General features: G+C 29.4%; 1 protein-coding gene across 2 annotated transcripts in view; it reads right to left on the reverse strand.

The window, feature by feature from the left end:
- The window catches only part of LOC129945332 (BAI1-associated protein 3), a 169,719-nt gene that overhangs the window by 45,890 nt on the left and 110,184 nt on the right, over positions 1 to 13,645 (reverse strand). For both annotated transcript variants that reach the window (XM_056055002.1, XM_056055003.1), the window contains exon 4: positions 1,841 to 2,078. In XM_056055002.1, the coding sequence (XP_055910977.1) occupies positions 1,841 to 2,078 (238 nt within the window). The remainder of the gene's footprint in view (positions 1 to 1,840; positions 2,079 to 13,645) is intronic.

Consider the following 13,645-nt stretch of genomic DNA (forward strand, 5'->3'; position numbering starts at 1 on the left):
ACTATAGTAATTTTAATCTATTCATCCCTAATTCTTATGAAAAAAACGCATATTCTTTCAATTTTATCAATGTCTCCAAACAACATTTCTTATTTATATTTTTTAATAAATTTAAGGACCAAAGAAAACCCAATGTACGGTATATAGACCATCACAATTTGTTTTATTTACATAAGGAGAACAAAAAAATCCTTTCAATCAAATTCTCTTTTGTTAACTTTACCTTACAACATATGTTATATACATTTAAATATGAATTATATACTAACCTCTATAAAATAACAATTTCTTCAATATCCACCTGAATGTACAGGGTGGGTGAAAAGTTTCTTTATAATTTAAAAATAAACTAACAACTCTTATCTCTGCGTACATAACACGGTTTTCTTAAAAAGGAGCTGAAGTTGACCGTATTTTTGCAAGTATTGTGGATAGTCCAGAAACACCTTCAAAGGTTGTTTCCATAAAATAAGAATTACAGCTAGGTAATCTTCAAGGACGCGTACTTAACACAGTAAGTTTAGAAGAAATGTCAAGGTGTTGTTTACACAGTTAGTTTAGAAGAAATGGCATGGCATCAAAATGACTTCAATTATATTCTCATAATGAGTGGAAAAATAATGACTATTAAAATCTGCAAAAGTTGTTATAACTTAAAAAAACGAAAGTAACTTTTGATCCACCCTGTTTATGCAAAAAAAATCTTTTTAATGTCATAAAAACATTCCAATACCGCCCGCACAAGTCGTCGTAAATAAAATTCAAGCTGAACTTAAGAATCCTATATTCAAATACAAATACTATAACAAAATAATGCCTGGAATCCTTACAACAAACATACACACAGACACAACAAAAAAAAAAACGAACAATGTTTCCTTTGAATTTGTTTTTCAAAGAACAACCGTCAAATAAAGAAAAAAATGGGAAACAAAATTACATAATCAAAAGTTAAACAGAATTTCTTCGAATAATATTACAAAACTGTTTTAAATTTTCTTCTTCTCTTTTTAATTGTGTACGTATTTTCCTATTGCATATAGTGTAGTGTTGTAAGGACATTTTCTTTCCTCAATCATATTCTATGTAGCACGAGTATATTGAAAACGGAAAGAAAAAAGAAATATAACGAGGGACACATTTTTTTCTCCCTTGCCCCATAGTCTCTGGGTCTGGAAACATGTAAAGAAAAAAAAAAAAAAAAGTATTAACGTACTACGAATAAATTTGTATTATTTTTTTTCTTCTTCCGAAGGACATGTTCTGTACATCAACCGAAGAAAAAAAATAGGATACTCGAGTGTATTGTGTTCCCATTTTGCTTCAGGATATCGTAACGATGTCGAACGAGTAAATAATGCTGAAAATCCATCAATAGTTTTCTATTATCCTTAGGGAATAATGTTGCAAGGATATATACCTACCCGCATCTTCAATACATCACACACATACAATACATATCCATAAATAAGAAGATAGAAAGAAAAAAACGAGCTTGTTATAAGAACAAGAACGAAGAAAGTTTTTAAGAAGAGCAAACCCCATATTTTTCTCAAAGGATTTAATGTCACACAAAATATCCTGTAAGATTTTATTGATAAAAAGTACTTGAAGGATACGATTATACTCAAACGACTAAGGAGACACTTATATATTCACATAGGAAAAACGGAACGCTCCACTATCTGTATACTCCAAGTCCTTATAAAGTTATAAGAGAGAGAGAAGAAAGAAGTGTGTGTTTTAAATGTACCTACTACGACGACTTTCAATATCATTTCATAACTACTAAAGTACCTACAATACATACGCATATGTAAGATTGTTTTTTTTTTCTTACCTGTCCTCCAGGTGCTGGTGCTCCAACTGTATTCGCAATTGTGTGCAAGACTTCTACGTAAAGCTTCTCTTTTTCTTCGAAACGGTCGAGTATCTCATCGACTGGCTGTTCACGTTCGTTTTCTGGTAGTGTTTCGGCACGTGTTTCAGCAGCACGTACCGCTGACATACGTCGATTTTCACGCTTCCATGCCAACGATGTAAAACTCTCGAAGTATGAACCATCTGTTTCTTGAACACTGTAAAATGCAAACAAAATATTTAATATGAATAAAATTTGTGGACTAGGTATTTTTACTATATGTAGTATATAACTTAAGAGAAGGTAAACCAATTTATTTACGCTTTACAAGAAGATCATATTTGGTATTGGTATTGTACATAGTGGGATCAAATTCAGAGACATATTGAATTTTCAATATTAAAAAATCTTAAGAACAAACAAAGCTATATAATATTGAAAAAGAAACAAAAACTGTAAAACGAAACTCGCGTAAATTTTTAATTTTTATTTCATAATAACTACTGTGGAAATGTCTTGAGAAGTTCAAAGACGTTTCAAAAACTCTATTAAACAATATTAAAATATCTTAATTGTTATATTGTTAGTTCAAAAAATTTCAAACCAGTTGATGATGTTAAATTTTTCTTAGTAAAAATTACTTTCTTGCTGGATTCCAAGTATTGGAAACATTTTTCTTCCATTGAAATTATAGTTATTTATGAAACTTTCATACTTAACAACAAGTTTTTTCTCAATTTATACTCTTGTTTCATTAATACATTCTTCAAAAAATTTCATAAGTCTCAAGCCTTGCAAAACACGGTATATCCAAGCCATCGAGTAAAATTTCAATTTTCAATGTAGTTGAACATAGATCAAAACACATCAATACAAGACAAAGTTAAGGTAGAGATGTTTATTATTGTTTTTACTATGATTCCTGTGCATGTTCCTTTTCCAATTTTGTACTTGTTTTGTTTTCTGAGAATTCAAAATTGATTCATTTTCAATATTCACAATTAAGCAAGAAATTCCTTAGAAAGCTTTGACTTTTGTCTTTTATATTGAACTTACACAAAAACCTTTAATTTACCTTGATGGATTTTTTTTTTCTTATTTCCAATGAATAATATGTGGTTTTTTAACATAACCACTAAATACATCTTTCACCAAAAACTCTATTATAATATTCGATATTGGAGGAAATATAATTATGTTTGATATAAACCTCCTCTATCAAATTCAATCTTGTGCATACTTTACTTAAAGCAAAACCTTCAATTGAATTTCTCAGAAAAAGAAGCATATTTTAAACGGGGATGGACTTTTCAAAGAAAAAAAACAAGAATCATTGAAAATGAAAACACAATAATGATGAAACGAAAAGTTCACTATAAGTTGATTTTAATACACAAAGGTGAATTTTTGGAATTTTATACTTGTTTTGAACATTTTCTTAAACTTATAAGCTGGTATTTTAAAAGAATGTTGAAAATTTAAGAAAATCATTTTTTGTTTCATATTTTTGACCACTCTGCCTTTAAAAGCAACAAAATTACTTTAATCTTACGGTTCTTGATGATTCTTTAAAAAAATATAAGTGATAAACCATTATGATGGCTTCTTGTTTTCATAATTGGATAAGTTATGGTGATTTGAAGCCGATTTTGTGATTTCACAAAGCCAGTTATGGATTGGAGTGTTTTAAAGTTCTCGTTGGTGGCTACGAAACTTAAATTTATCCCTCTTTCCATGCAAAAAAATGTGCCACCTTCTATAATTTTGTAAAGGGTTTTGGTAAAGGGGGTATATTTGAAATTTATTGTTCTTGTTAGTTTTATTAATTACATTTTGTTAAATAATGGTTCAAAGGAAATCTACGAAAAAAAAGTTCTCTGTGGTTTTGAAATACCTGGGGTTTTAACCACACAAATAACTTATACCTAATATTTGTGATGTTAATTTGTTTGTTTACGTTTTTTATTACTTTAAACTTAATTTGGGTTTTCAAAGAACTTTACAACCACGCCTTTTCCAAGAATTTGTTTTCGGGAGAAAAAATAGACATAAGAATTCCCTTATATTTCAACGACATCAGTAACAGATAAAATAGAAAACAAAAAGAAAAAAATGTGACATTTTATTCGTCAAGGACCAAAATCCAATTTTCAATCATTTTAAAGAAAGAAAAAAACAAACAAAAAACTCCTTAACACCTTAACAATGCACATCACAGAAAGATACATTCCTTATTCGTGACTGAAATGTGTGAGTGGATCAGGATGTAGATATTTTTTCTATTTTGTTTTGTTTGTTTTCTTTTTTCTATTTCTAAGATTAAAAGTTTATTCCCAAAAGTTGAACGTTCAAAAACAAAAAGAAATAGGTTAAGGGACTCAAAATATTGTCTTGAAAGATGCATATGTAGGTTTTTTAAGGTATGGTAGGTAGAGGTACAGTACACTAAGGACAAGAAACAAAGGAAGAAGAAATTCTAAGAACTGAAGTAACAGAATACCGTGCAAGGTTTCTTTAAAATTGTTCTTTTACATAAAAATCATACATAAGCATTGTGAGCTTGAAAGTGGCCAAGAGTTTTCTTTTTAAAGTTCTTTTTTTAATTATGATCTTTTTCATTTTTGCTTTTTTATCATGTGCGTAAAAGTTGAAAGGTAATGAAGTTTTAAGAATTGTGAAATTAGTAGAGCAATTTTCAAAATTGTTGTTTCTTAGAATTAAGACTTTGATGAAACTGAAAGTGAAGAGATGGGAAGAATTTTTAATACAAATATTACGTCCTTAGGAAATTGTTTTTGTTCTCAGAATTTAATACTTTGATATAATTGAGCTCTACTAAACTAAACAATTAACCTTATGAATTATTATTAATTGTCACGATTCTCTACAATCATAAATAGGATGGGTGGTGTTTAAATTTGCTTCAAATTTCTAAGGTTCGGAATTTAAAGACTTCAATAAAATCGGCTTCTTTACACAAATAGCATAGTCATAAGCAATTAATATTATTGTTTAAATTTTGTAGTTCTTTTTTGAAGTAGTTACTTTACTTCTTCGCAGGAATTTAGGAACAGAAATTTTTAACATATTTACGGGTATTTCGATAATTTGAAAAAAAGAATTCCAAAAAAAACATTCCTGAGCAAACAAGCAAACAAGCCAACATTTCTTCCAAAAAATTACTATCTCAACATTTACCGATGACACTTCTTTATCTAGTGTACCACAAGGTTCCGTTGTAATGTTTTCTTTTTTATAAATTATTTTAAAAACAATTAAATTAATTTCAAACATTTTAAACCTTGTTTAAATGAAGAAATAACAATATTTGTCTTCTTTTATTCAAAATCCGCTTGGCTGAAATTTTCCGGCCACTGTTTTTACATCGAGAAACAATTGTTGTTATTTAATTTTTTATCGAAAAGTTCATAACACTGTTGATGATAAAAACAGAACAAATTCGTTGTCTTATTGTATGTGTGTATTCAAAATATTTTCACTATAGAAGATCTTAGTGGAAGTTATGGTCTTTCGAAAAGTGATAACGAGTCAAAGCAGACGAACGTTTTGCTAAAAAACAATAAGCCATAAATGTGAGTCAAGGAATAGATGAGAGAAATATTATTAATAATTGTTTACGTAAGTTTATTGTTTTGTTATTTTAATTGTTTGCCAAAGGTTAGTCTGATAAGAGAGGCAAAACTTTTTTCATTTGTGTTTAACTTGTATAAGCAAACAGAAAAGATGAATTTAAAATATATTTGTTGGTCCTGAAATTAACACTTTGGAAGAACTTACGACTGGAAACGGAAAGTTGAAGGTGGAGGCATTATACTATTACCTAATAATAAGAATACATTTATCAAAAGAAAATTAAGTCTTCTTCGCGGTATTGAAATTTAATTTTATCTTATTTTATAATCTTTATTCTTTTGTCCTTCGATTAATTACGAAATGGTTAGTCTCTTTATTGATTTAGCAATTAGATTATAATCGTTTTATTTGATTTAAAATGTGGTTTTCGTTCTAAGAAGTCACAATAACTACAGCGATATTCTTAAGAAGTAAGCCTTCTTATTATTTTTTGATTTATGTCAATTTGATGTGGCTCTAAGAGTAATGGCATGAGGAAACTTAATACATTTTTAAAGAAGAGAAGATGATGCAAACGTAAAAATAAGTCCGAATTCTACGACTTTCCAACTTTCCAGCTCTTTTTCCATCACAAATTCTTACATTTGAGAATATATTTTCAAGGTTTTTGACCCATTAAGAAGTATTGGAGTAGAACTTATATTACACTTGGAACCAAAGAAGATAAAATTGGAATCACCTCTGGTGGAAAAAGCACGATCAGACATATAATTGTCACTATTTTCGGTGTGAATTTAACAGTTCCAATCATAGAATTTTCTGGTTTTCATTTGCCAAATTTCAATAGCTGACAACAAACTCAAAAATAGCTGTTGACCAAATGCTACTTAAAAAAAAATATACTTATGGAACAGGCTATATTTTATAAATCACTGTCCGTAATTCGGATATTTGTTATAGAGTGCTCAGTCTCTTTATTTTCTGTGAGTAGTGGTTTTGGCTCTTGGAATCCATAAAATTGGTAATATTTTCGTCTTAGCAACTTATTTTAAAGCTAACTCTCTGAACCTTCTAACTAATGCTAATACAATTTTAAAACTTCAGCAATTGTCACCCTCACTTCTATGGTATCTTTCAGCAAATTTTTAACATTTCAAAGGAAATTTGTTGATTTCAAAATCAAAAAATTAAATATTCTTGTAAGTAACGAAACATTTCCATTTAAAATCCTCTCTTCATTTTTAACTAAAATACTTAATCCTCTTTTAATCTAGGACAGCATATAATTACATTGGATAATCTAAATACAATGAGTTTGTTCTTATGATGGCTCAATTTAATTGAGACAAGAGATTTTTTCCTACACAATCCCTAAAAACAGAAGCTCTTGAATAATCTAACTCAAGTCTAATAGTCTCTGATGATAATAAAGGTCATCATATTTAAATATTAAATCACCTTCAATTTGATCTAATTCCAACTTTTATTCCACTAGATTACCGTCTTTAAATCCTTTCGTAAATATTAACTGTATATATACTCGTACATTAAGTAATTCTCAACCTAACGGAATTCAGGTGAAAATGATGAATTTACTAATCCTTAGAGGATTAGGCTTAACCTATACAATCTGCCTAATACAAAATACAAAGATAGGATATGATTACACAAACAATTACATTAATTAGTTGAGTGGTTGTTTAGTTGGTTCTTGATGATGATAATAGCTCCCAAGATAAATACAATATTATATACCTCCTCTTATTTCTATTTCTGTCCACAATATCAAACAATATTCAAAGAAAATTGTCCGTGTCCGTGCCAAAAATAAATGGACTCCAGATGTGATGATAGTTCTTAGAAATGACCCAAAAGCCTTCTTATACTTATATGTAAACTATACATACCATACTATGTAAGCTGAAGATAGATAGAAGATTAAAGAACAAAACATTTGAATAGGGCAAAGGTCAAAGAATCACGTCGCAACTTTGTATATTGTTATTGTTTCTATCTGTGATAGTCCTTTATCTTCCTTACTTGTTTTGTTTAATAAAGTAAGAAACATTTTGTTTGAGAAAGGAAACAAAATTTATTAAGGCAGTAATAAGTTGAGAGTAAAAATAAAATGGATGACTAGATCGCAGGAACCTCCTGACTTTGTAATTGTGAGAATGTGAGGCTACAATCTGTCAAAAGAACTTAGTCGATTTTCAATACGGTTGGTATTTTTATCAAAATCATTGATGTAATTAGTAGTGTGAAGAATAGCAGTAGTGCAGAAGTCTAGGAGTCCAAAGATTATTTTTTTCATGCAACGACGGGCTCTTCGAAAAAGCATTCGAATTCAGCACAAAACGAATGGTTGAGATATGTTAATTTTAGTTTCTAACAAAATCGACATATTGAATATGATCTTTCTTTAAAATTATGCTAAGAGTCAATTTTATTGTTCTTTAATCAAAAAAGTACCATTTTGCAAAATTTTCGGATAGCATTTTAAAAGTAATTTGAAGAATATTCCGTGATGTCCCAAAAATAGTGTTCAAAAAATTTCACCATAAACGTTTGAGAGCATTATTTTACCGTGTTTTAATTTTTGGTGGCGAAAGGAACTAAATGGCAAGTACTTGCCCGAAGTTTTTATCAAACATGACATAACGATGATACAAAATTTCGTCCGTGTGCCTGTCTGTCCCCATTTCTAAATTATTTCATACAAATTTTCTCCGCTACTGAGCCTAAAATATAAGATTCCCTTGATCTAACGTGGGCATACTTTTTCTAACATTTCGGCTAGTATTCGGTGAATAAATGATTGAGTCAGTCGAAAAGGGCTTGTATTTATAGACATGAGCCTCAACAAAGCTCCACAAAAAATAGTCTAAAGGCTTTAAATTGCACGACCTAGTCGTCTATAACCGTTCGAAAACATGAAACAAACTGTTTTTTGAAATCTTCTCCTAATTGATTAATTTTTACAAGGGCTGTGTGGCATGTGGCAATTTTGTTATAATCTCACGGTAGCAAACATAATTTTTCTATTAAAAAGTACATATTCGGCAAACATTTCGAGAGCCGTTCTTTAAAAAGTTGGTAGTGTGGTAAGACGTTCAGCTTTATTTCTTGCCATAGCTTTGTTTGAAAGGCTTACATTTTTCCTCAAAAGTTTTCCACGTAGTGGAGTAAAAAAGGCTCAAGTTCTGAGAAGGGCGTCGAATCGATAAATTACGGTCAGCAGCTGCAAAATATATAGCTAAGTTTGCACTATACGTAAGTTTGTTAGTGTTTTAATGACCAGCACTGTGAATTTGGTGCGAAATTTTGTCCCAATAGCCCGAAAAGCCACCTGGGTACGTCAATTAAATTGGCCGTAAAATAGAAAAAGCACTTCTAAGCATTCTTAACAGAACAAAATTCAATAATTTGCAGGCGTTTGTTGTTTGAAAGACTGTTCATGGTTAAATTATAGATCAAACTGTAGATTGAAGATGTTTAACCGTGAAAGAACCAAAAAGCAGATATGGACGAAATCCCCTCTTCGCAGGATTGAAGAAGATAAGTTTTAAAACATTTTACAAGTATTTCAAATTGATTGACCGATTGACAATTAAACCGTATCTTCACTGAAATGAAAATTTCAAGAAACAAAAATGTTGGTAACCTTAAAATATTTGATAGAGAATGATTCTTTTGACACTTAAGTCTTTAAGGCTTTATTTATGGATCTCAAGATAAGACAACTAAGGCAACTACTTAGACCAATATTAAAAAAGAGGCTATAATGCGACCCACACTGATAACTTCTCATCCCGTCTGTCGATTTGTTTCGCTTACAAGTTTGAAGGTTAACGTGCTTGGTTGAAAACGTTGTCAGCTGAATTATTCTTAAAAAAATTGAACTTACCAACAATATTTTTCATATAACGAAATTACGAAATTAGTAGTATTTCTAACTGTCAATTAGATTTTTCTCAAAATTTATCTGAATGTTGAAAATCTCAAATTAAAAAAAAAGTTGAGCCGAAAAACAATTTGTACCAACTTTTATTTAATTTTTTTTTTTAGGTTTTTATTTTTTGTAAGAAAACTGTCATTTCGATTTTTCTCAAAATTTGTGCAAATGTTGAAAACAATATTTCATGTAATTTTATATTTAATGGAAGCCATAATCTTTAGGTTTTGAAAAGATATCTGAGTAGAAAATCAATTCTTACTAATTTGTATTAATTTTTTTGTATAGGTTTTTATTTTTTGAAAAAAAAAAATTCAATTCGATTTTTCTCAAAATGTTGAAAACAATATTTCTTAAAAGATAAAATTCGTTAAAAGCCATAATCTCAAATTTTTGAAAATATATTTAAGTCGAAATTCAATTGTTACCAACTTTGAGTAATGTTTTTTTTTATTATTGGATATTTAGGGTTCACCTTTTTTTCAAAGTGCTATGGTAAAAAAACCACCCCCGCAATTTTCTTGAGTGCCCTTTCTGCATCTTTCGGCATTATTATCTGTATAACAAAATTCATTTTAAGTCGATATCTTTTCCGGTTCTTGAGGTATGGATGATGAAAAAAAGTCACGAGACGGACGTACATACACTCGCACGCACAGACATCTCTCTAAAAATCTTTTGTTTCAACTTCTGTAACCGTTCTTTCCAGAAATTAAAAACCTCCTTTTTATACTGAAATATAAAAAAAATTAAGTTGAGAGTCAAACTGAATTCAAAGAAAGAAACATTTTCAAATTTCAAGCTATTCGAAAGATTTCAGGAAAATGGCTTGGTTGTTCAAAACACAAAAATGTACTATTTTGAAAAATTTGAAAAGTATTTGAAAATACATTTCATAATATGTTTACCTGACCTATTGAAGTGATCGATAGTGTATTTTCTTGTGTATGTGTAAAAATATTATTACGGTTATCTGGCTTATTGTTAACTCTATTGTAGTTTCAATATCTTCCTATTTATAATTTAAACCCAAACTTCAACGGAAAACTCTCAAGTCTATGGTACATTTTTGCCAATAAGGTTTGGTTACAGGCTTACGTACAACAACTACCATGTAAGCTTCTTTCAACATCTACTTTAAAATGTTGATTCGGTTACAAAACTTTTCATATTCCCACTAGAGTCGTTCTTTTCCAAAGAGCGATGAAAGAAATTTAAAGCCTTAAGTAAGCTTTTTACGATAAAATCGATGTTCTATGAAATATTTTTTTCATCACGTTATTTGAAACGTGTTAAAACTTATACCTTAATTCGTTGAAACAACAAACAATAAAAGATGTTGTTACAAAATTTAAGTACCTACCCAAAAACACCACCTGTAGTGTGTTCGTTCTTCCCGTGCAAAAGCCTTTAAGTCATATTTCTTAAAGCATTTATTTCTCCCTTCTTCGTCGTCTATATCGGCTTAAGAAATATCCTTTTGTTTTGAATTGAAGTGGATTCTGGAAATGTCAACCCAACTGTCGTCGACTACAACGGCAACAGCAACGACAAGGACAAGGAGCGACGTCACAAGAGAGTTTAGAGTCATGTAAGATTGAACAACCAAAAGAGCACGTACTACATACATATCTACACTTTCTGTTTCTATTTCTAAGCAAATCCCAAGTCCCTCCAGTGATTAGTTGCTGCTGCTTCTAAAACTGAAGACCATCTCTAACAGAGTAACCATAAAACATATTTTACCAACCATACTTCTTACAAGGACCTCCATAAACCTCGTCCTACACTCCCTGTCGCTTACACATCCCTCATAACAACAAAAAGGAATTTACTTTAATTCCACTACACATCGCGTGCCATTGTATCATGTAACATTCAATTGTATGTAATACTGTAGAAATGTCGACTCGAGTTGAGCAGAGTTGAGTTAAGTCTTGAGTCGAATCGAGTCAAGTTTCATTTGAATGTTCATTGTTCAGTTCATGTCTTGATTAAGAGATATAATGGCCTATAGGAATTTAACAAAATTGCTTTAATGGATGTAAAATGTTGAAAATGTTTCCATTAAAACAGCAACGGCACAACGCGGAGCGAGCGTTTCGTCGGCTGTCGTTGATGGGGTGGTAGCGCGCATAGGCTTCCTTTACAAGGGTGAAAAAGCTAAAATTGGATTAGATTTGTAAATCAAATCTGGAGCAATCGCTTTTATGCATCCATATTCATTCGTTTGTTGGTTTTTATGATACAATTTTATAATCCCGCGTGAATAAAAAGCTTTTTAGATTTTATGAAAAATGTTTGAGTTTTTATACACCTCTATACAAATGGCATTAATAAAGCTTGTTTATTTTATTTTTCTAAATTTTAGTTTTACTATGCCTTAACGCATTGTTAATTGGTTGATAAAAATTATAATATGTACGTATTCCAAAACTAACAGCTTTGGATTCAGCTCAGTTTTATAAGTTTACTGTTTCTATCCTTAAAAAATAAAAGATTTTAATGTTTATGCAAATGCTTAAAATTGGCAAGGGTAGAAGTCATTAGCGGATTTGAATTTTTTTATTTTTAAAAATATTTTAAAGTTGTTTTATGTGGACTTGGTTTTAACGCAGTTAAGTTCAATGTATTTACAAAAATGATTGAACTGAAAGGTTTCGAACGTAAAGCTACATGAAATAAACACAACGATTAAGTCAAGTTTACATTCGCGAAAATTTTCGAATAGAAATAAAAAATCCAAAAATATGCATACAGTTATTTTGTCCACCTATCTGTCTGTTGGTTTTCAACCCTACAGCCTGAGCCATTTAGTCAATTGATTTCAAACTTAGAAATTCAGGTTTAAATTAGATTCACTTTAGGGTTTTTTTTTTTCATTTTTTTAAAGACTATAAATAACAGTAGCCCCATTGCAAATTTCCTCTAAAATGGCTAAATACATTTTTATTAAATTCTTTCAATATAAAAGTGAATTTTTTTTGGACATGACTTATTACTGAAAAAACTTTATTATGCTGTTTTCAGAGGATTTATTAACTTCCCATAGGAAGTTATTCTAATCGGTCCGATTTGTCAAATTGAAAATTTTCACAAGAAAATTGCGTTGGTAGTTTTTTTACCATAGCAGTTTGAAAAAAAGGTGAAAATTTTGGTTAACCCTAAATATCTTACGAACCAAAAATGCTAGAAACTTGAATTATATTTTATATGATATACTGTAACGTGTATATTTTTTGAAAAAAATCCATTTAACGGTTTTTTATAAATCAAAAAAACTGAAAAAAAAAATTGTCAGCTCCAAAATTTTACGACTAAAATATGATTTTATCTCCAAAACAATTTTGAGCAACGAGGAATAATGTTTTTGACATCTGATAAAATTTTGAGAAAAATCGAATTGACAGTTTTTTTTTATAAAAAATAAAAATCTAAAAAAAACATTACTCAAAGTTGGTAAAAATTGAATATCGATTCAAATATCTTTTAAAAACTTGAAATTTAGGCTTCAAACTTATTTTATCTTATAAGAAATGTTGTTTTCAATATTTTGAAAAATGTTGAGAAAAATCGAATTGACAGTTTTTTTACAAAAAATAGAACCCTAAAGAAAATTAATAAAAGTTGGTAAAAATTGATTTTCAACTCAAATGTCTTTGCAAAACTTTGAGATATTGGCTTAAATTTTTTGTTAATATTCAGTAAAATTTTGAAAAAAATCGAATTGACAGTTTTTTTACAAAAATTAAAAACCGAAAAAAAAATTAACAAAAGTTATTAAAAAATGATTTTCGACTCAAATATCTTTTCAAAAAATTGAGATAATAGCTTGTAACTAATTTTATCTTATAAGAAATATTGTTTTCAATATTAGGACAAATTTTGAGAAAAATCGAATTGGCAGTTTTTGTACAAAAAATTAAAAACCTAAAAATAATTTAACAGAAGTTAATAAAAAATGATTTTCGACTCAAATATTTTTATTTCACAGAAAATATTGTTTTCTATATTCAGTCATTTTTATATAAAAATCCAAAAATAGTACGCAAATTTTTGTAAAAATTGATACGAGTACATATAGACAACCTTTTAAGCAAGACAAATTGGCAGACGGGATGGGAAGTTATCAGTCAGTCGCATCCCAACCTCTTTTTAATGATTGGTTTTGTTCGTACCTAACAAATCGTGACCAAATGACCAAAGTAAAAGATATTCTAAGTTAAGTATCTTTT

The sequence above is a fragment of the Eupeodes corollae genome, chromosome 2 (assembly GCF_945859685.1).
Source record: "Eupeodes corollae chromosome 2, idEupCoro1.1, whole genome shotgun sequence".
In the NCBI taxonomy this organism is placed as follows: domain Eukaryota; kingdom Metazoa; phylum Arthropoda; class Insecta; order Diptera; family Syrphidae; genus Eupeodes; species Eupeodes corollae.